Source organism: Balaenoptera borealis, assembly GCF_965194805.1.
Source record: "Balaenoptera borealis genome assembly, chromosome: 2".
Lineage (NCBI taxonomy): Eukaryota > Metazoa > Chordata > Mammalia > Artiodactyla > Balaenopteridae > Balaenoptera > Balaenoptera borealis.
In genome coordinates, this window is record NC_138867.1 from 47326437 (window position 1) to 47347546 (window position 21110).

The 21110-nt window shown below is 40.3% G+C and overlaps 1 protein-coding gene across 2 annotated transcripts in view; it reads left to right on the top strand.

Moving 5' to 3' along the window:
* RAB3C (RAB3C, member RAS oncogene family) overlaps nucleotides 1–21110 on the top strand; it is a 314700-nt gene that overhangs the window by 31301 nt on the left and 262289 nt on the right. For both annotated transcript variants that reach the window (XM_082382504.1, XM_082382503.1), the window contains exon 2: nucleotides 12893–13120. In XM_082382504.1, coding sequence (XP_082238630.1) covers nucleotides 12893–13120 — 228 coding nt within the window. The remainder of the gene's footprint in view (nucleotides 1–12892; nucleotides 13121–21110) is intronic.

The window sequence follows — 21110 nt, forward strand, 5'->3', positions numbered from 1 at the left end:
AGAGAACATATTCTTTAAGATTTCATGTTTTTGACATTTTTTTAGACTTGTTTTCAGGCTAGTGTCTGGTCTAACTTCATGAACATTTCATGTGCGCTGTGAATGCTGCATGCAGCAGTTGTAAGGTATAGTGGTCTGTAAACGTCAATTAGATCATGGTTTTGTGTGGTGTTGCTAAGATCATCTATAACCTTAGTGATTTTGGTCTAGTTATTCTATCAATTACTGAGAAAAAGGTTTTAAAATCTCCAACTATGGTAATCAATCTTTCCATTTTTTTAGTTCTTTCAGTTTTGCTTTATATATTTTGAACTCCTTTATTAGGTAAACACACATTTGTAATTGTTGTGTCTTCCTGAAAATTTTTCCTGTTTATTATTATGAAATGTGCTTTTTTATTTTTGGCAGTGCTCCTTATCTTAAAGTCTATTTACTCTATATTAATACAGATACTCTTGCTTTCTTTTTTTCTTTTTCTTTTTTTAAATTTTATTTATTTATTTATTTATTTATTTATTTATGGCTGTGTTCGGTCTTCGTTTCTGTGCGAGGGCTTTCTCCAGTTGTGGCAAGTGGGGGCCACTCTTCATCGCAGTGTGCGGGCCTCTCACTACCACGGCCTCTCTTGTTGCGGAGCACAGGCTCCAGATGCACAGGCTCAGTAATTGTGGCTCACGGGCCCAGCTGCTCCGCGGCATGTGGGATCCTCCGGGACCAGGGCTTGAACCCGTGTCCCCTGCATTGGCAGGCGGATTCTTAACCACTGCACCACCAGGGAAGCCCCACTCTTGCTTTCTTAATAGAGTTCTCATACATATATATATATACACACATACACACATGTAAATGCCTGTATATATATGTATATATGTATATATACTATATTCCTTAAAGCTTTAACTCTGCAGAAACAATATGCCTTTTCCAACACCAGCATGTGTGAGATTGGTTTGAAGCATTATGTCAGTTTTATTGGGCTCATGAAATATTCTTCTGTCCACTAAACAATGAAACCATAAGAGTGAATGTAGTAGGTCTTCAGTCGCCTAGTGACTGGTAAAAAGTCAGGGTCAGTAGTTCCCTGATGAACTCTTCAGTAAGCTGATTGGATTGGGTCTAGCATTAGGAATTTAGCTCTAGCAGGCCTGAGAGAGTCTCATTTTGTGCCTACTTGGCCTCCTAACGAGAAAACCCTGGAACCATAGTCACTTTGCTCCTACACTGTCAACTTTTCATGGTCTGGGAACCCAAATCATAATGTAACTTTAAGAGGTGAGGCACTGATCCTCTCATCATGAGTCTACCTGCTTTGAGTTTAATTACTTGTTAGTTGTCCAGAGCGGCTCAGATACATGCCTGAATCTCATCAGCTAGAGACTCTTGCTAGTCAACACAGTGAGTGATTCCTGCTAAAATAGACGCAGCTTGAAGAGCCTTAAAGAGCTTGAGGAAAGAGCATGTTAAGTACCGATTAGCAAAACATGACTCCCACGTGACACATATATATGGTGTTCGCCGTAAAAGACAGTTCTTCTTTTGAATGTTTGATTCACTGAACACCTGTCTGAGTAGTAGGACTGATGAAAGGGGACAATGGAAACACAGCACACCTGTGCATGTGAACATTCTTTTGTAAGTGTGCTTGGGCGGGCTTGTTCTTTGTAGTAAATAATAGTAGCAGTAGCTTTTGAATGAAAAGTAGGGAAAATTGTAACTAGAAAAGTGGCTCTGTAAGTCATTCCACTTGCACAGTCTGGAAACACAAACATGTAGACTGCTAGCCCCCCGAGCTCCTCAAGAATGGTCCCGATAGTCCCTTTGTCTCATAAATGTGTGGACCATGGGGTGTTTGCCCCTGTACATGACCTACCTCGATGACTGGAAGAGGGGAAGAGAAATGTCGAGATTTAAAGGGATTGTATAGCAAATTCCTGGAGGCATTTTTCAAGGACTTAAATATTTAAAATTCATATGAAATATTTTTTAAATGTCTAATGTTCTAAAAATGTTTAATGATGAAATTTTGGGGGGAAACACATGTTAATATTAAAATTTAGTTTTTTTTCCCCCCACTGGGGATTTTTAGAGTATTTTACTACGTGTTTTTAAGAGAGGTTTTCCTTATACCACATAGTACTGTGTATGTCTGCTGTTTAATTTTTATTTTCTTCTCAGGAAGAGATATTCTTCATTTTGTGGTTTCAGTTTAGACACTGGCCTCCTGTAGCTGTTGGGTGCTTTCTTATGGAGTGGAGGGAAGAAAAATCTAATTGTGTGTTATTTTAAAAAATGACTAATGAAGAAAGGCAAGGCCACACACCACAGAGCTGAGTAGAGCAGAGTTGCGTGTGCTGTGCTGTGAGAACGGGATTGCAACCTCTCACTAGGCTGTACTTCCTCTGAGTCTGACAGGGAGCTCACAGTGAGTTGTATCACTGGTCCTCAGAAGGTTCTGGCTCCTACCAGGGCAGAGATAATACATTTCTCAGAATCCAGCTTGTCTGTGCAGGCTGGGCATTTTAGGGTATAGACGCTCTGTGCCGAGCCAACATTCTGGTGAGACCTGCTGTCCCCATCAGTGGAAGGGGTGACTGGTGAAGACCACAGCTGGTAGAGAGCACTAGGATTCCATTTCCTGTCCCACGGATCCGGGCTTAAATGTCAGATTACTCAGTCTCCTCGTATGTATGTACATCCCTGAGGCCTTGACAGCGGACACCTGCCCTGGATTCCCTGCGGACATTTGTTAATCCAATAAATTCCAAACCTGACTGATCAAAAGAGTCACAAGGGGAGCTTTAACAATTTAGATACCTGACCCCACCTTGAATATTCTAATTTTGCAGAATTCAGGTGGAGTTTCCCAGGTTTGGAAATCTTGAATCTAGTGAAGATTTAGTTTTGTATTCCTGAATAAAAATATATCCAGCTCTAGAGAGCAAATATTTGAGAACACAATGTCTGGTATTTCTTGCTACCAAGAAATGATGAGAAAGCATACATATATTTTATCCATATTCATGAGAAACGTTTTAAAGGATTCTTTACATTTTGTTGCTAAGAGAGAGACTCTTTCATTTTTATAAATTGACATCTGCATATAGGAAGTGTGAATGCCAAGAATGTTTGATGACTTTTTTATATTTTAAACTTAATTTTGTTTTAAAGAAGTCGTACGTGGGGAAGATGGTTGCTTGGCTCTACAGGGTCAGAGAGGGTTGTGGGACTTGGATTTTCAACTAGTCCTCCTGTTTGCATGCCCTAGAAACACCTCGCGTGACCAACATCTCAGCTTGCTTGTTTTAACACTGAAAGTTCTGCTGTGTACCACGAAACCCCACAGTCCTTGGCAAACGAGGAGACTTAGTCACTCTAGCCACACCCCATGATCAAGACACTTGGTGTCTCCAATCCCAAGGCCATCCCAGGTTCTGCAGGGTAAGGGCTTTTGTGGACTTCCCTAGCAGGCCTAGGATTCCCCTTTCCCCAGTCATGCACTTCCAAATCCCAAACTTTTGTTGACCTTTCTTTTCTACTTTTCTTTGTCTATCTGGAATTTTACTTTTGTGAATACCCTTTGCCATTATTTTAGAGAGGTATTAGCAAATGCTGGAAATAACCATCATGTATGCAAGATACTATTTATTTATTTATTTATTTATTGTGGGCTTAAAATATATTTTATTTCTATTGAGATAGAATTGAAATATAACATTGTGTCGGCTTAAGGTGTACAACTCTTTGATTTGATACGTTTATATATTACAATATGGTCACCACCGTTGTGTTAGCTAACACCTCTATTTTATCACATAATTATCATTTCTTTTACATGGTGGGAACAATTAAGTTCCAGTCTCTTAAAGACTTTGCAGTTCATAATTCAGTATTGTTGTCTATAATGATATTGTGGACTTTGATGATTTATCAAATTCCACATCAGAAATTAGGTTAAACTTTACCTAAGACCTACTCTAAGGCCCTATAAGAAGAGAGCTTCCCCATAATTATTAGGAGTTAGTTCCTGGAGCTCCCTTTCTTTTTTTTTTCCAAATTTATTTTATTGAAGTATAATAGATTTACAATATTGTGTTAATTTCTGCTGTACAGCAAAGTGATTTAATTATACATATATATATTCTTTTTCATATTCTTTTCCATTTTGGTTTTTATCATAGTATATTGAATATAGTTCCCTGTGCTATACAGTAGGACCTTGTTATTTATCCATTCTATATATAATAGTTTGCATCTGCTAATCCCAAACTTCCAATCCGTCCGTACCCCACTCTCCCTCCCCCTTGGCAACCACAAGTCTGCTTTCTGTCTGTGAGTCTGTTTCTGTTTCATAGATAAGTTTATTTGTGTCATATTTTAGATTCCACACGTAAGTCATATCATATGGTATTTGTCTTTCTCTTTCTGACTTACTTCACCTAGTATGATAATCCCTAGGTCCATCCATGTTGCTGCAAATGCCATTATTTCATTCTTTCTTATGGCTGAGTAGTATTCCATTGTATATATGTACCACATCTTCTTTATCCGTTCATCTGTTGATGGACATTTAGGTTGTTTCCACGTCTTGGCTATTGTGAATAGTGCTGCTATGAACTTAGGGGTGCATGTATATTTTTAAATTATAGTTTTGTCTGGATGCATGCCCAAGAGTGGGATTGTTGGATCATATGGCAACTCTATTTTTAGTTTTTTGAGGAAGTTCCATACTCTTTTGCATAGTGGCTGCATCAATTTACATTCCCACCAACAGTGTAGGAGGTTTCCCTTTTCTCCACACCCTCTCTAGCATTTATTTGTAGACTTTTTAATGATGGTCATTCTGACTGGTGTGAGGTGGTGGTACCTCATCATATTTTTAATTTGCATTTCTCTAATAATTAGTGATGTTGAGCATCTTTACATGTGCCTGTCGGCTATCTGTATGCTGGGCACCCTTATTAGTCCACTCCCAGTTTCCATAAAAGTCCACCCACACCCAAGGGTTTCATGAGTTAGTAACTCCCCAAATGTGACCGAGTGGCAGGCAGTGTCATATGACAGGTCACATCACAGGGTGTACGGCCACTGGCCACATTTCCCTCCCCACAGCCTCTCCAGACCACAGAAGACTTCTATCTTGCCACAGGTACTAAGGGTCTCAGCTTCTGTCCCAAGACGTGTTTTGATGAATGCTCTTTGTTCCATGCCACAATATTTGAAATGAGAGAGTAAATGTAATATGTTTATTTTGGTAATTATGAAACTCTACAGAGTGGGAGTGTTGGGTATCAAAGCCTCTTGTCCTCTAAAGTTAGGAAATGAGAGGGAACATGTCCTATAAAATCAACCATTTCCATTTCAGAGAGTAGCAACAGTGGGAGTTGGGAGAAGGTGAGTGGCTTGTGTATCATTTCAGTATAACAAGAGGAATAACAAAGACGATGATGGATGCTCTATTCAAGGACTTTACACATGCCAGCAATTTTACTTTGAAGATCCCACTATTATTCCTATTATTTCTATTTTCTATTTCTCCAATAGATGAGGAGATTGCAGCTGAGAATATTTAAAACAAAACAAAAACCTTGCCCAAGTTTGCACAGGTAACAGACCTAGGATTCCTTCTCAGGCAGCCTGACCCAAGAGTGTGCTCTTTACCTACACCCACATTACACCAAGAATGTGGAATGCTCTTTTTCACAGATGTGTCTGCTGCACATACTTTCAGAGCTGGTAGAAAAGAAGTGGAATGGTGTTTCCCTGGCTCTCTTCCCGCTGTGATTATAAAGCCTGGGTTACCAGCAGCTAGGTGATCACCAGCACCCCAGGACTGCACTAATGACCCTCTGGCTTCAGCATCCATGAAGATGTACAGGAGCTACTGGGCAGGGCTCTGCTTCATGGCAGCTGTCAGGGTTGCATCACTGGAGTCTGGAGAGCTCTCCCAGCCACCGTGGTTCCCTTCACAGCAGACCTTGCTCGCACTATTGTCTGTGTGATCTGGGCAGGCCCTTCACCTGCTGCTGTACAGCCCTCTACAGGCTCTCCCTGCCGGGAACCCTCAGTAAGCACACTAGGAGTTGGGGTGAAATGTAGCGTGGGCTGAGAACACTGGTCTGTGATACTAATAGGAACCAGTTTTATATGGTTTGGTAAAATTCATTTCCTTTTTTCTTGACACTGTAGTAACAAACATCTGTAGACATCAAAGGAGTTGCAAAAACCATTATAATGAACTTTAAAATATATCAAATTTAGAGCATACCTCTCTTCAACAGAGGAATGGATTTTTTTCTAGAAGCAGAGAAAAGAAGGACCCTTACCTCTTTCAATATTCTCTGTGATTGAAGGCTGTGACTTGTTAGTTTGATGAAGGGAAGAGTGAACTAGCTGAGCTGCATGCCTGTAATTCTTTCTTTTAAAATTTTATTGGAGTAGAGTTGATTTACAATGTTGTGTTAGTTTCAGGTGTACAGCATGGTGGTTCAGTTATACATATACCTATATTCATTCTTTTTCAGGTTCTTTTCCCATATAGCTTATTACAGAATATTGAGTAGAGTTCCCTCTGCTATACAGTAGGTCCTAACCCATTTGGTCCAGGTCATGAAGGCACAGTCAGTACACAGACAGAGGAATCAGGATAACAACCTACTGAAAAACAAGGACCCCCTTCTACTTTAGCTTCCTCTCAAATACTCTTAATTTCATCCTTAAAATGGGGATAAAGTCTTCGAGTTTTCTGTCCAGTACAGAGGGAGCTTGGAAGTGGTCACTCCCATTCTCACACAAGAAAAAAGCTGAACAAACTGAAAATTAACAACTCTTCTTAGATCATCAGAGAAGTGGGGTCACGGGGAAGACTGCTGCCCTGCAAATTGGAGAGACAAATAGGCAGACACAGAGAATCACAATTTACTGGAATAGAAACCTTCACGGGGATCAGTACTAGGGTAGGAAAACCTAAATGTAATTGATGAAGAAAATGTAGACTGTAATTGATGAATTGCTGGAGGCTCAGTGTGGACAAGTCTAAGACATAAAACTCCAGGGGGCCTCACACTTTTGTGAATTTTACCCTCAGGAGGTCTATTAAGTTCTCGTAGTGAAAGTTGGAGAAAAATCCGCTCATGCTTCTGGCAGGGGGTTGGGGAATGTAGCCATTCTGAAATACACTCAGCATTCTGTTCCTCTAACAGGGGGGTGCTAAGAGTTAGATTCTGATATCTGGGGACAGTGAAAGGATGATGTGCGATAATATGTGTAAAGCAGAGTACAGTGTCTGTAAGAGCTGTTGTTGCAGTTATTGTACCACTTTCCTGTGCATCAGCTGAGCGTTATCCACATGTACTAAAGAAGCTATGCATGAAACAGAGGTCCAGACGCAGACTGCAAGGAGTTCTGTGAAACTGAGCTTGAGGGATACCCTTAAAACATAGAGCAACTTGCATCTTGGAAGCGTTACCATAATTTGGCATACCGTCATATACATTCTCCAGGAGTCCCACGAAATATAGTAGTAAGTCAATCCCTGCTAACATAAAAGGAGACAAAGACGATTTCCAAATGCTGCCCTACTTTCCAGGCCCTTTACTGCAGATGCCAGGGTTAGAGTTTAAGTCTTCTAGTGCCTTGGCTGCTTCTAATTCTCTGGACAGCATCCTTTCAGCTCGATGGTGATGTGTCCGCAGTGATACAAGTAGTGTTTATTGCTTCTCAGCTGGCTCTTGCCAGAGCAAACAGTAGCAGACACACAGAGAAACTGCTGGCCAGAGACTGCAAAGAGCATCCCAACTCCAGTCCATCCTGAGAAACAAACAGGGAGACAGGCAACCAAGCGCAGATGAGACCTTCACCATGAGAAACCACCGGGGGCCAGACGACAGGTGTTTGGAAATCCTATCTTTTAATATTTTCCTTCTTGGTTTTAAAATTTAGTCTTTACTTTGGAGCTCTCAGGAATAACTCCTCTTATTACCTTTTTCTTTTCTTTTCCCCTAGGTAACAACAATTGAGATTTGAAACTACTTTACATATTTCCACACTTCCCATACATATGTCCCATCCTTACTTTCACTCTTCCAATTTCAAAGAATTGCATTTCATTTTCTGGATAATTTACCCTCATTCTTCCTCCCACTGACCCTCAGGATGTTATCAGTAGTAGTAGATGGAACATAGTACATTTAAAATGACTTTTTGTTTTTCTCATCAGATGCATAGATGGCTTAGTATAGTTTAGATTCTTAAGCACCCAAGGGAATCCCTGCAAATAATTTGCTTTTCTCATCTATTTGGAAAAGCTAATGTCAAAAATTCTGAAGAAGGCTATGGTTACGTGTGTTAGTCAAAGGTAATCTGCTTGGTCCCTGGTCAGTAGGACTTCTGTGGAGACTAGAATTGAAATTAAAAATGACACATCAATTAAATCTATGATCCGTTCACCTGCTACTAAACCAAGGCACACCTAGAGGGATAACACAGTGGCTTTGCAAGGCACCAACTCCCAGAGGTTAAGGATTTGCTTCAAACTTGCTGAGTTCCTTAATGACATATTGTAGAGTTCATCCATAGATTTTTGTATTCAGCAAGGTAGAAAAAAAATTTCATTGTGATTTGTCTACAAACTGATTAGCATTTTGATTAGCATCTTAAGTGAGGATATGAAATGCATACTGATCAAACTTAGGAATGAGACAAATCTGGAAGGGATAACTAATATTTTTGATGAAAGGACAAAAAGTTTTCAAAACAGAATGGAATTGTAAATCAAAACAAACAAAAGGAAATGTAATAGAGTACATAATAAAGGTTGACACTTCCATTAAAAAAATAAATTGCCGAGGCATAGGATGGGGTTAAGAGAGACCTATGTTTATAACAGTGAATGTGAAAAAAGTGCTGAGCATTTGAGGAGACTTTGTTGTGAAGTCAGATGTGATAGGATATGAGAATCTCATTTCACTCTGCAACGACCAGATAAATATCTGGAATATTGTGACCAATTGTGGGAGCCATGCATGGGACTTTGACACCTGCAGAGATGTCAGCTTTAACCTAGAAGACGTGTGGGATTTTTCGGACACGTCCTGGGTGGAGAAAGGGGCTAAAGCAGTTGAGATTATCCAGGCAGGAGGAGAGAAAGCTTATGGAGCTGTGATTGGGAAAGGGATCAACTCTTTTGATTCATAGGCAGAATCTGGAGCACATGGACAGAAGCTACAGGGAAGTAGATTTTAACTCAAATCTAAGGAAGAAATTTATAACAATTGCAGTTGTTCAGCAATGAAATAGGCTGCTTCACAGCCTAGCAAACTTTCTGTCACTCGCTGTGAAGGGCTGGGCTAGAATACCAATGTCATGCCGACATGCTGGCAAGAGGGACACTTGGGGATGAGTAGGAAGGAGGGCTTCGCTGAAGAGTCTTTCCCATTCTATGATTCTTTTTTTAAAAAATTAATTCAAGATTAATGCAATTTAAAGAGTTTCTTATGTATCTTTTATAAAATCCTATTTGCTCTCTAGGAGGTTCCTTCATGCCCACTCCTGTTTTCATATTTTCCCATGAAAATTTTGGAGACGTTCACATGACTTAGTATTTAGAACTGTTAGTAAATTTACATAGTGACTGTCTATATGTTCCTTTGACATTCATATGCTGTCAAATTGCTTCATCCTTTTTTTTTATTGGAGTATAATTGATTTACAATATTGTGTTAGTTTCAGGTGTACAGCACAGTGAATCAGTTATAAATATACATATATCCACTCTTTTAGACTCTATTCCCACATAAGTCATTACATAGTATTGAGTAGAGTTCCCTGTGCTATACACTAGGTCCTTATTAGTTATCTATTTTATATATAGTAGTGTGTATATGTCAATCCCAATCTCCCAATTTACCCTCGCCCCCGGTAACCATAAGATTGTTTTCTACATCTGTAATTCTATTTCTGTTTTGTAAATAAAAATTGCTTCATTTCTATTCTCAGCAAGATTAGGACAGTCTACTTCTCCATTCCCTAAGCCAGGATTTATTTCATTATTCTAAAGTTTAATGAAACATATACATTCTGAATACACATCTTTGGGGCTCCCTGTGAATACTTTTGGGGATATAAATCAGGAAATAATTTAAAGAAGCCACACACCATCTTCAAGAATAGCAGGTTAGCAAACTCTTCTAATTAATCCCTTGGAGGATCTGGATCCACATATCCACCAGCCTCATCCCCCCTCATCCTCGGTGCTCCTACCACCTTCTTTGCTGCTAATACAGCTGGTATAATCTGTCCTTGAAATTGAACATCTTCTATTTCCCATGCTGGAGAAAACTCCAGTATGGTTTTCTCTATCTAAATCTCTACAATTACCTTTAAAAAGTATATACAATGATGATGTCTATATTTCCGCAGGTTTTGGAGTTGGTCTAATTTTGGACTAGGACTTGTGATTGATAGCGGCTTTCTTTATCACATTTTCTTTCAAGGCAGCCTAGAAATCCACAGGACTCAGAGTCCCACCTCAGGGTAATGGTAGGCTGTCAGACTGAGAAAATGAGCAGCTCTAGGAAACTTGTAGAGTCTATTTTCTAACTGTGGCTTAACTGAACGTGCTTAATCCAGAACATAGTATCTGGGCTGCCTCATATAAAAGATGGTAAAAGACCTTCTTAACAAAGGCCATTTGCAAGCCTGGTTGAACTTAGCACCTCCATAAGGGGGGAATCTTAATTGGTGAAAGGCTTATGTCTGTAGGAATAGGAGTGTCAAACGAAACAGTTACCTGGCTTTCTGGGGTGTCAGAAGTCATCAGAGCAAGACATCATTGTTCAAACTGAGAGTCAAGAATTATAATCCTATTTTTGTTCTTGGTGGGCTGCTTGTGTTGGGGGAAGTTTACCTTAGCACGCAGACTCCAGGGCCAGAAAGGAAAATGATGATATCTGCATGTTTTACTGGCCCAGTTTTTCCCACTGGCAGACAATCATTACAAGTCATATTTACTGAAGACAGCAATGTGGTTACATGGACTTAAAAAGAGAAATGCTTAAACTTATATTTAATAAGAAATGAAATGAAGTCAGAATGTTTATTGCTCTTAAATTTCATAATATATACAGATTTTCTTTTTGCCTTTATTCTTGCTCATATTATTGTGTTCTCCTACTGGCAGTGAGTATTTGTAGAAAGGGAATTCGTTATCACCCCCATCTCCCCTTTTCTTTTTCCCTCAGTTGTCTTACACACACACACACACACACACACACACACACACACACACACACCTACCTGATTTCAGCAACCAATGTGGTCTTAGATGAGACTAGGCCCTATATACTGTTTCTAGCATTCCACTATCTTCTGGGGCTTTTCTCTTTGCCGTACCTTCAAGAGAAATATGTAATTATTAATCAGATTTTATAAGAAATGAAAAAAGACTAGCCTAGCACTGAGTAATAGAACTTTCTGCAGTTATGACAGTGCCCTGAACCTGTGCTGTCCAGTGTCATAGCCACCAGCCCCATGTGGCTCCTGTGCTCTTGAAATACGGCTAGTGTGAGTGAGGAACTAAATTTTTAATTTTACTTAGTTTAAATATAAACAGGCATATGTGATTAGTGGCTACTGTATTGGGCAGCACAGCAATTGGCAAAGAATTCATAGCATCCAAAAAGGTGATCAGGTAAATGCACTAATCACTGGGATTCACCGTTCTAAATGCTTCTTTTCTATATGGAGCCAAATGGTACTTAGAGTAATGCTGCAGCATTTTTGATAGATGTGACAATGATCATCAAAAAAGATGAGGAAAAATCCATCTAGAGGATTTATAATTAATAATAGAGATGATTCTCTATTCTTTGCTAGGCGCTTTATATATCTGCTGTACAGATATATCATCTATTATTTTCACAAGTGTTTCAAGTTGGATAATAATTTTTTCCATTTCACGGAAGAGAGGAAACTGAGCTACACCGATTTAAAATAAAAAAGCAAAAGTTCCACAACCAGTAAGTGGTGGAGCCGAGGTTTGAACCCAGGTAGGGACCTTCATTAACGAATCTCACAATGAATATTTCCCACTTCAACTTTAGAGCACGTGTACATATCTCCCTAGTTCTCACTGGGAACCGGGGTTGGGGGGCGGGGAGAAGGAGGCATCAAGAACATGAGCCCTCGCACCACACTGCCTGATTTGAAACCCGCCTCTACTACTTACAAAGGATGTGAAATTGAGCAAATTACTTAGTATCTCTGAGCCTCAATTGTCTCCTTTTAATATGCAGATAATAAAGGTACCCACCTATAGGGTGTGGTGAGGGTTAAGTAAGTTAACAGTTCCTGGCACGTTGTTTGAACCGTATGTATTTGTCATTATCAGTATATTTTATTTGAAAGAGATTGGTCATATGTGTTAGGATGTTGATTTAAAGTGATATAAATAGATGAGATAGGCTTTGGGAGTGCTTCCCTAGAGAATAAGAGAGACTCTAATAATATAGATGACTCAGGAAGAAACACCCTGCTGTTCAACCACCTTGGTGTCGCGTCACTGGAATCACAAACTTTCAGAGTCCACATGCCCTGGCCAGCTCCTCATATCTTCGCTTTTCATGTTACATCTCCTTTTGTGTCTTTGATTCGTTCTGAATGCTGAGCAGTGACACACACCAACACAGCTGGAAAGAGCCATAAGATTTGCTTTTCTGTCTTCCAGCAGGGAATTATTGCCATGGATACCAGCATCAGAGGAAGGCTGGGGAACTCTCTCAACTTGTCTCCTGAGTGGTCTGACATCTGTTTCTGGCAAGACCAATAATGAGTGTGCTGCTAGCTTCATAGCAAATGGGAGACTGATCCACACCTCTTTTGTTTTGTTTTACCACAGATGGCCTCTGCCCAAGATGCCAGGTACGGCCAGAAAGACTCCTCTGATCAGAACTTTGACTACATGTTCAAGTTGCTCATCATTGGCAATAGCAGTGTGGGGAAAACATCTTTTCTGTTCCGTTACGCGGATGACTCCTTTACATCTGCATTCGTCAGCACAGTTGGGATTGATTTCAAAGTCAAAACTGTATTCAAAAATGAAAAGAGAATCAAGCTTCAGATTTGGGTAAGTGACTTTGAACTGATGGCATCCTTCAGTCTAGGGCATTGAACATATTAGTGTGTGAGGGAAACACTTTCTGCCTTGTTCTGTCCCCACAGGATCTGTAAGCCTCCATTTCCAGGTTCTTTGCCACAGAACATTCTGTTTCAAAGGCAATAGAGTGTTGCCTCTTTAAGGTAGGGAGACTGAATTAGGCCTTATTGTCGTGGATGCTTCTTGAGAGTCTTCAGAAGAAAGAAAATCCAAATGTCTGTTTGTTGTGGTAAAGAACACTCAACAGAAAGTCTGGCTCTGTCTTTTATGGTCTGTGTGACCCGGAGCAAGTCTCTGAATCCTTCTCTGCCACTTTTCTAATACACAAAATAGGTAAAGTAAATTTAGCCTTTTTAGGTTGCAGGAAGCAGCCTGCCCTGGTCGTTTTAAAGAAGGTAAACAACCAAATATAGAGAAAGCTTAGGTTTAGTCCCTTCATAAAGCCCCAGCTAAAATTTGAAAAGGGTCTATTTAATCTCCACAGACCTTGTGTTTTCAGCTCTAAGAGTTATGTTTACCTACCCAGACAAAACAAAACAAATAGGATATTTATTTTAAATAGGGTTTTTCCCTAAGCAGGAGGTTCTCCAATAAGTTTGGAGACCGTGTGGCTAGCTTTGTGCCTCTCCTCACCCGCTGCAGAAGATCAGAGATTCCTTAACGAAATGGTTGGGATAAATTTAGGAGAATAGCAAGAGAGAAACATAAGAAAAAGTGTGTGTGGGTGCACGTTCAAGGTAACATAAGAGCTGAAGTAACCAAAAAAATTGGTTATACCAAGAGAGAGTTATGTAGTAAGCATTTTATGTACATCGTGTAATGTATGGGTACAATGGTAGGATGTTTTTACAGTTAGTTTTGCTCCCCTTTCCTTGTTCATTTATACCTCTGCCGCTCAAATTGATTTGAGCTTTAAAAAGGCATTTCCCAGGAGATGAGGTTTCTGCCTTCTTCTGAGACAATTCTGATGTCTGCTACCGTTTGGTGCTGGTGCCACGGTTGATCTGTAGGACCGACGATAAGCCTGCCTCCTCAAATATGGAAAGCTGAAAGAAAGACAAATCTCAGAGTAAAGCATTTAAACTTTTTTTAAAAAATAAAAGAGCCCTTAAGATATCATTATAAATATTCCAGATGTCCTTTCTTATCTTAAAGCTCTTAGGAGTAAAATTTAAAGATGCAGGTATATACACAGGTAGGTATCTTACAAGAGATTGTTACTATTTTACTTATTCTAATTCTGGAGTCTTCCAAGTCTAATTAGAACTCAGAAAAGAACTTGGAAAAATAGGCCCAGTCCCCATCGCTGCTCTACTGGTCCCCAAAGACATTTTTGTTGGGAAGGGGGTCCCTCTTTAGATACTTTAGAAACACGCAGCCCTGTTTATAGAGACAGAAAGAGCTGTGTTTATTGCTTCACATTCTCTTTCTTTTGAGCTTTAAGCAACCAATTGTCATGTGAAGATAACTTTCACATCCAGGCTTAAGAAAGGTCCCTTAACTCTCAGGGGCTTTGTTGAATTGAAAATTAAATTAATTTGGTAACTACACATCTCTTACCTCTGCGACCATGTTCTTTCTCTTAATATCAAAGAAGAGTCACTCCTCTGGCTGACAGCTCCTGCCATATATCTTAGGGATGTTTAAAGGTGGTTGATTGTTTAGGTAAAACATCAACATGGTGTATAAATTCAATCCTATGATCTCTAGCAATTTCTCAATTTAGGTTTTTGACAGAAATGCTTTGTAGAGGTATAAAATCATCTGTCCTTAATGTAAAACAGATAAAGTTCAAATAATATACTTTTTTTGAGAATTATATTGTCATACTTACAAAAATATTTTTCTCAAAACCCTCAGTGGTAGTACCAGGCCACAGCTCATTCCTGTACTTTTCTTGGACACTGAAGTTCAGTTACTTCTGTCCAGGTCTTACTTTTGCGTGAAAGTTGCTCTTCTCTGAGCCAAGCAAATCCCAACTCAGCTCTCTGGACTGCTTCTCCTCTAATACCTCCTCATGCTTCTCAGTTTCCGTAACTTCACTCAAAAGCCTGTGACATATAAATCTGTCTCTAATCGTCCATAATCCACCATTTTCCCCAAACTTCCAACTCTCTTCACAGCTCCGTCCAGCCTGGGACCTCCTTCCAGGGTTTTCATTCTCCCATTCTGTGGATACCCACACTCCCTTCAGGGGTCAGCCACTCAGGAACCCTTCACCCAGCCCCTCCTCAGTCACAACGGTAGTCTGATGGCCACTGTTTTCTTGGCAATCAAAACAATCTTATTTCTTCCTCTTAGGGATATTGGGAGCTCTTAATGTACCTGGGATTCTAGGGGTATGAAAATGGATTTTACACTACCATATACCAACTGGTCTACTAGATTGTGAACCATTCAAAAGCAGTACTCTGCAAAGATTTTGTGCTCATTGAACTTGTAGTATACTTGGAGAAAGAAATGAATACTCACGGAGTAACTATATATGTATGTCTATGAGCAAATATCAAATTGTGTAAATATTATATGTAGCTAACATTTATTGAACATAGAACTATGCCAAGCATCATGTATACCTTATTTCTAATTTCCACAACAACCCAGCTTTGTATTTGTTATTATTCCTATTTTATCCGAGAAACCTGAAAGTCGGACAAATTAAATAGCTCATCCAGGGTCATATGTGGCAAGAGGCTGGTTCCAGGCTAGGTCTATCAGATTCTAATGCTTTGGCTTGTTCCCCTTCACCATGTTGCCCCAATTAAGAAGTCTTCTTGAATGTGGTGGTGCTTTTGTGAAGTTGGTGATCTTAGGCAATGTATCCTGGGATGCTGAAGAAGATGTTTTTAAAAGAGTCTGACCATCCCAATGAATTGAGTCATGCAGGGGGAGACAGGATAAGGAGCAACAGGGTGGTTTGCCTAAGTCTAGACATTCCTACAATAATTCTAGGGGTTCTTGCTTTATGCCATAATGTAAGTATACTAGAAAATATTTAGTTGTGTACAGCTTTTATTGTTTATGACTTAAACAAATTATTTATTTGGGAACAAATTATTTATTTGGGACTGTATCTGGCACTGATGGTTTGCCGTCTCGTATTTAAATAACCGAACGTGAACTGTTTTTTCCAGCTTATAGTATCTTTACGCACTTATATTAATGTGTAACGAATTCATTAAGGTATCCACAGCTATCTTAGCCTATACTATGATCTGTTTCTACCTGCAACACTTCTGACACCAAATGCCGGGGTTTCCCAGACCAAGCAATTCTTCATTGCTATGCAGACACCAACTGGGTGTCCTGTAATTTAATACAGTGTTGACACTAACTACCCAGAGTTCGCACAGATCCCACAGGTAAAGGGCTCAGTTCCGTAAGCCTATCCCTCCCCTCCCCACCCCGCTTCAGATACCAATCACAAATCTGGGTGCCTTGTGCTTTTGACCTACAGGCTATAAACTCACAGGTCCCACAGTCCCACCCCTCAGGGTTGATAAGTTGCTAGAAGAGCTCACAGAATTCAGGAAGCGTTTACTTCCAAACCCCATCCTTTCGGACATTTATGGAGCTCCCGTTACATAGGCATGATTGATGAAATCCTCGGCCATTGGGGATTAACTCAGCCTTTAGCCCCTCTCCCCTCCCAGAGGTCGGGGGTGGGGCAGAAAGTTCCAACCTTTTGATCACATGGTTTGTTCTTCTAACAATCAGCCCCTATTCTTTTTTTTTTAAATTTTATTTTATATTGGAGTATAGTTGATTTACGATGTTGTAATCAGCCCCCATTTTGAAGCTATCTAGGGGTTAACCAAGAGTCACCTCATTAGCATGAACTCTGGTATGGCTGAAAGGGCCTTATTATGAATAACAAAAGATGATCCTTTTTCCCCCATCTCTTAGGAGATTCCAAGGGTTGTAGAAGCTCTTTGTCAGGAACCAGGAGGAAGACCAAATATGTATTCCTTGGTCTATCACACTATTATATATTTCAAAGGAAGAGAAGCAAAATTGTTTCATAGTAATGAAAACTGTCATGGATTAGTCCAATGCATTTTTACCTTTACCAGGACAGGCTACAGATATTAACATGACTCTGATGACTCTATTTTAAACTGCCCGTAAATAGAACTGTTTCCAGGTTAAGAAATGAAGATATGTAGTGGGCTAAGTGATTGACCTTACCTTACAGTTAGTGCCAGAGCAGAGTCTAAAATCCAGCTCTTCTGCTAGCTAAGCCAGTCCAGTTGCTACTACACCAAGTTCACTCTCAAGGTAAGTGCTGTGTTATGACAATTGGGATAAATCTCATACCTGGTTGCCAGTGTTGCCATCAGGCATAGGAACATCAAACTCGAAGCCAGATTTCAAGTAGTATTTCTAAAATGTCAGGAAGAGAGAACCTGGGTGGGAAGACTGCCCAGTTTTTCTACTTGATGGGTTGCTTTTTGCATGTGCTGTGGGGGAAGTTTCTGAGACCACAAACTGAATTACCGGAGTTTTAACAGTCCACATTTTTTTTTTTTTTAAGTATTTGTTTATTTATTTATTTATGGCTGTGTTGGGTCTTCGTTTCTGTGGGAGGGCTTTCTCTAGTTGTGGCAAGCGGGGGCCACTCTTCATCGCGGTGCGCGGGCCTCTCACTATCGCGGCCTCTCTTGTTGCGGAGCACAGGCTCCAGACGCGCAGGCTCAGTAGTTGTGGCTCACGGGCCTAGTTGCTCCGCGGCATGTGGGATCCTCCCAGACCAGGGCTCGAACCCGTGTCCCCTGCATTGGCAGGCAGATTCTCAACCACTGCGCCACCAGGGAAGCCCACAGTCCACATTTAAAGAAAACTTTTAACGGCTACTACAAACATTGACATTTCTTTCTGGCCGTGTTACGCCTCCTCTCTGTGGAAGTTCACTACTGCCTTGGAATAAACTTGTCTAGAGAAATAACATCGTTCATTTGTACTTAGTTACAAACCTTATTTTCCTTTAGTATATTTATGAATCCCTCTGTCCTTCACTATATTAACATTTCTTATTGCACTTTTATTTTAATCATTTTTATGATTCTCAAGTCAAAAATTTTCAAAAATTTTGAGGTTTAAAGTATTAGAGGTGGTTCCTTCATTTTCTGTGTCTAATGCTGTTAAGAATGTATTGGAGAAAAATCTAGCATGGGTTTTTCACTTTACTTAGAGAAAAATATTTCACAGCTGGAGTCTATAATATTTTGCTTCTAATTTAAAAGTAGTTTAGCTTTGGGAAAGGCTATGTAGAGTGGATTTCCTCCCAGTAAGAAGATTGAAAAATACTATAGCATCCATTACTAAGAATATCTTAGTACTGTATTTATTTTCAGTGTCTAGATTACTACTATATGAACTATGAGGTCTATAGCAATCTGTAAAGTAAAGAGTGCAGATAATTCTTGAAACTAGACTGTGTAGAGAGCCAGGTTTGACAGTGTGGTTCCCCTGAATAAAAGGCAACTTCTTTTGTGTAAAGAAAGCACATGGACAGAGTGAAGTAAGTCAGAAAGAGAAAACAAATACCGTATGCTAACACATATATATGGAATCTAAAAAAAAAAAAAAAAATGGTCATGAAGAACCTAGGGGCAGGACGGGAATAAAGACGCAGACCTACTAGAGAATGGACTTGAGGACATGGGGAGGGGGAAGGGTAAGCTGGGACAAAGTGAGAGAGTGGCATGGACATATATACACTACCAAATGTAAAATAGATAGCTAGTGGGAAGCAGCCGCATAGCACAGGGAGATCAGCTCAGGTGCTTTGTGACCACCTAGAGGGGTGGGATAGGGAGGGTGGGAGGGAGGGAGACGCAAGAGGGAAGAGATATGGGGACATATGTATATGTATAGCTGATTCACTTTGTTATAAAGCAGAAACTAACACACCATTGTAAAGCAATTATACTCCAATAAAGATGTTAAAAAGAAAGAAAGAAAGAAAGAAAGCACGTGAGTCTCCTTTTTCAGTTGGATCTACATTGTTCAAGTCCAAAAATCAAGGTTGACTATAACTAATGAAAGAATTAGCTTGAAAAATTTGTAGCTTAATTAGAGGATATAGGTTTAAAGTGAGCAGAGGGCAGGTAGGCAGAGGAGATCACTGTTTCCTTAGGAATTAGAACTAGCATTTTATCATTTTTGCATTCTCTTTTTCCCACCCTCACCCTTCACCACGCCTTGTCTTTTCTCTCCCTCCTTCCCCTTTCCCCCTCTCCTTCTCTTCTTCATTTCTGAGCCCTGGCCAGCCTGAGTTAATAAGAAACGTCCTCAGTGTGTTCAGAGGTCAGGGCTGCCGCATACAGATGTACATGTTGTGCACTGGACAAAGACACCAACCAGGGGTCAAGTGTGGCTGTTCTCCAGCCAGAGCGCCACATGCTAAGCTGTGCTCAGTTCCAGGAAGGGGTGCCTTTTGTTTTTCACAAAGGTGTCATCTGCTGTCAAGCATGTGCTTCTGGTCCACACACAACCAAAGGGAATTCTGATTTCCATACAGCAACCATATACATAGACGGTAGCTATATCACAATCTTATGCAGGAGATGGATGAGTAAACTGAAAGAATACAAGCCCTGCTTCCCCAGCCCAGTCCTGGAGGAAGACGGTATTTTAAAATATAGGTTTTATTGTTATTTAGGTGTGGCAAGACCCACAGGTCAGGAGGCCACTGCCATTGAAATAGTAGTTCGTTATGCTCACAGATTTTAAGAGAAGGACACATGGGCTCGGGGACGGGGGCACTTGGAGTGAGGGGAATCCCCTGGGTGGGTCAGGAGGCAGAAGGAGGGGCGTGAGGAATGTGACAAGAGCCTCTATTGTGGTTTCTGTATAAGGCATGGACCAGGCAGGGTAAGCAGGCTTAGGACTGGCTAGTTTGAATACCTGCAGCAGGCCCTGGGGCATAGAGACTTCCCTAAGTTGTCAGGTGCCTGGGGTGATTAGGGCAGGTGGAGAGTGGCTCATCATGTGAGAGCCCAAGATGGAGCAAGCCCTGTGAGCTCTGTATTGGTGATTTGCACTTGACAAGTGAGCTTCAGTGAGTTGTTTAGTGTCTTTAAGAATTGACTAACTCTGGATAGGGCAGTCCCTCCAGGATCCATAAGGCCCCAGCTGTCAAAGCATCTGAATACAGAAAGTAAAAGACATGCTTAATACAAAAGGCAGGTTCTTGGAGTCCCAGGGGTGGCTTCTGTCATTGATTCCACTCTGACAAATGCTTATGATTTCAACCATTCTCACCACAGACTCAGTGCATTTCTGGGTCTCAGTATTTAGAGACCTCAAACATTGGGGTCAGGAAAAGATCTTTCAAATTTTCTAGCCCAAGCCCTCATTTGATGATACAACTGATAATAGCATCACTTAATGAACCTAGTGTTGACCCATAAAATAAGCATTTTATGTTTATATGCATTTTTAGAATTTATTTTTTGCCAAACCCCATGAAGGAAGGTGGTATTATTAGCCCCATTTTATAGATGAGGAAACAGAGAATCAGAAAGGTAAAGGGATTTGCCCAAGGTCCTAGCTAGGATATGTCAGAAGCAGGATTCGAATGAGGGAATTGAAATCAAAGCCCATGTACTTGACCACACTTATAAATGAGGTACAAGGAGGCCAGGTGATCTGTCGGAGATCTTCAGGGGATCCAATCTGTAAACCTACATATCTTTTTTATTAATAATTTTTATTTTACATTGGAGTATAGTTGATTTACAATGTTGTGTTAGCTTCAGGTGTACAGCAAAGTGGTTCAGTTATACATATACATATATCTATTCTTTTTTAGATTCTTTTCCCATTTAGGTTATTACAGAATATTGAGTAGAGTTCCTTGTGCTCTACAATAGGTCCTTGTTGAGAAGCAGAAGCTTGAGTCTGGCGCCTTAGACCACTCGGCCATCCTGACACGTTTAGGTCCTTGTTGATTATT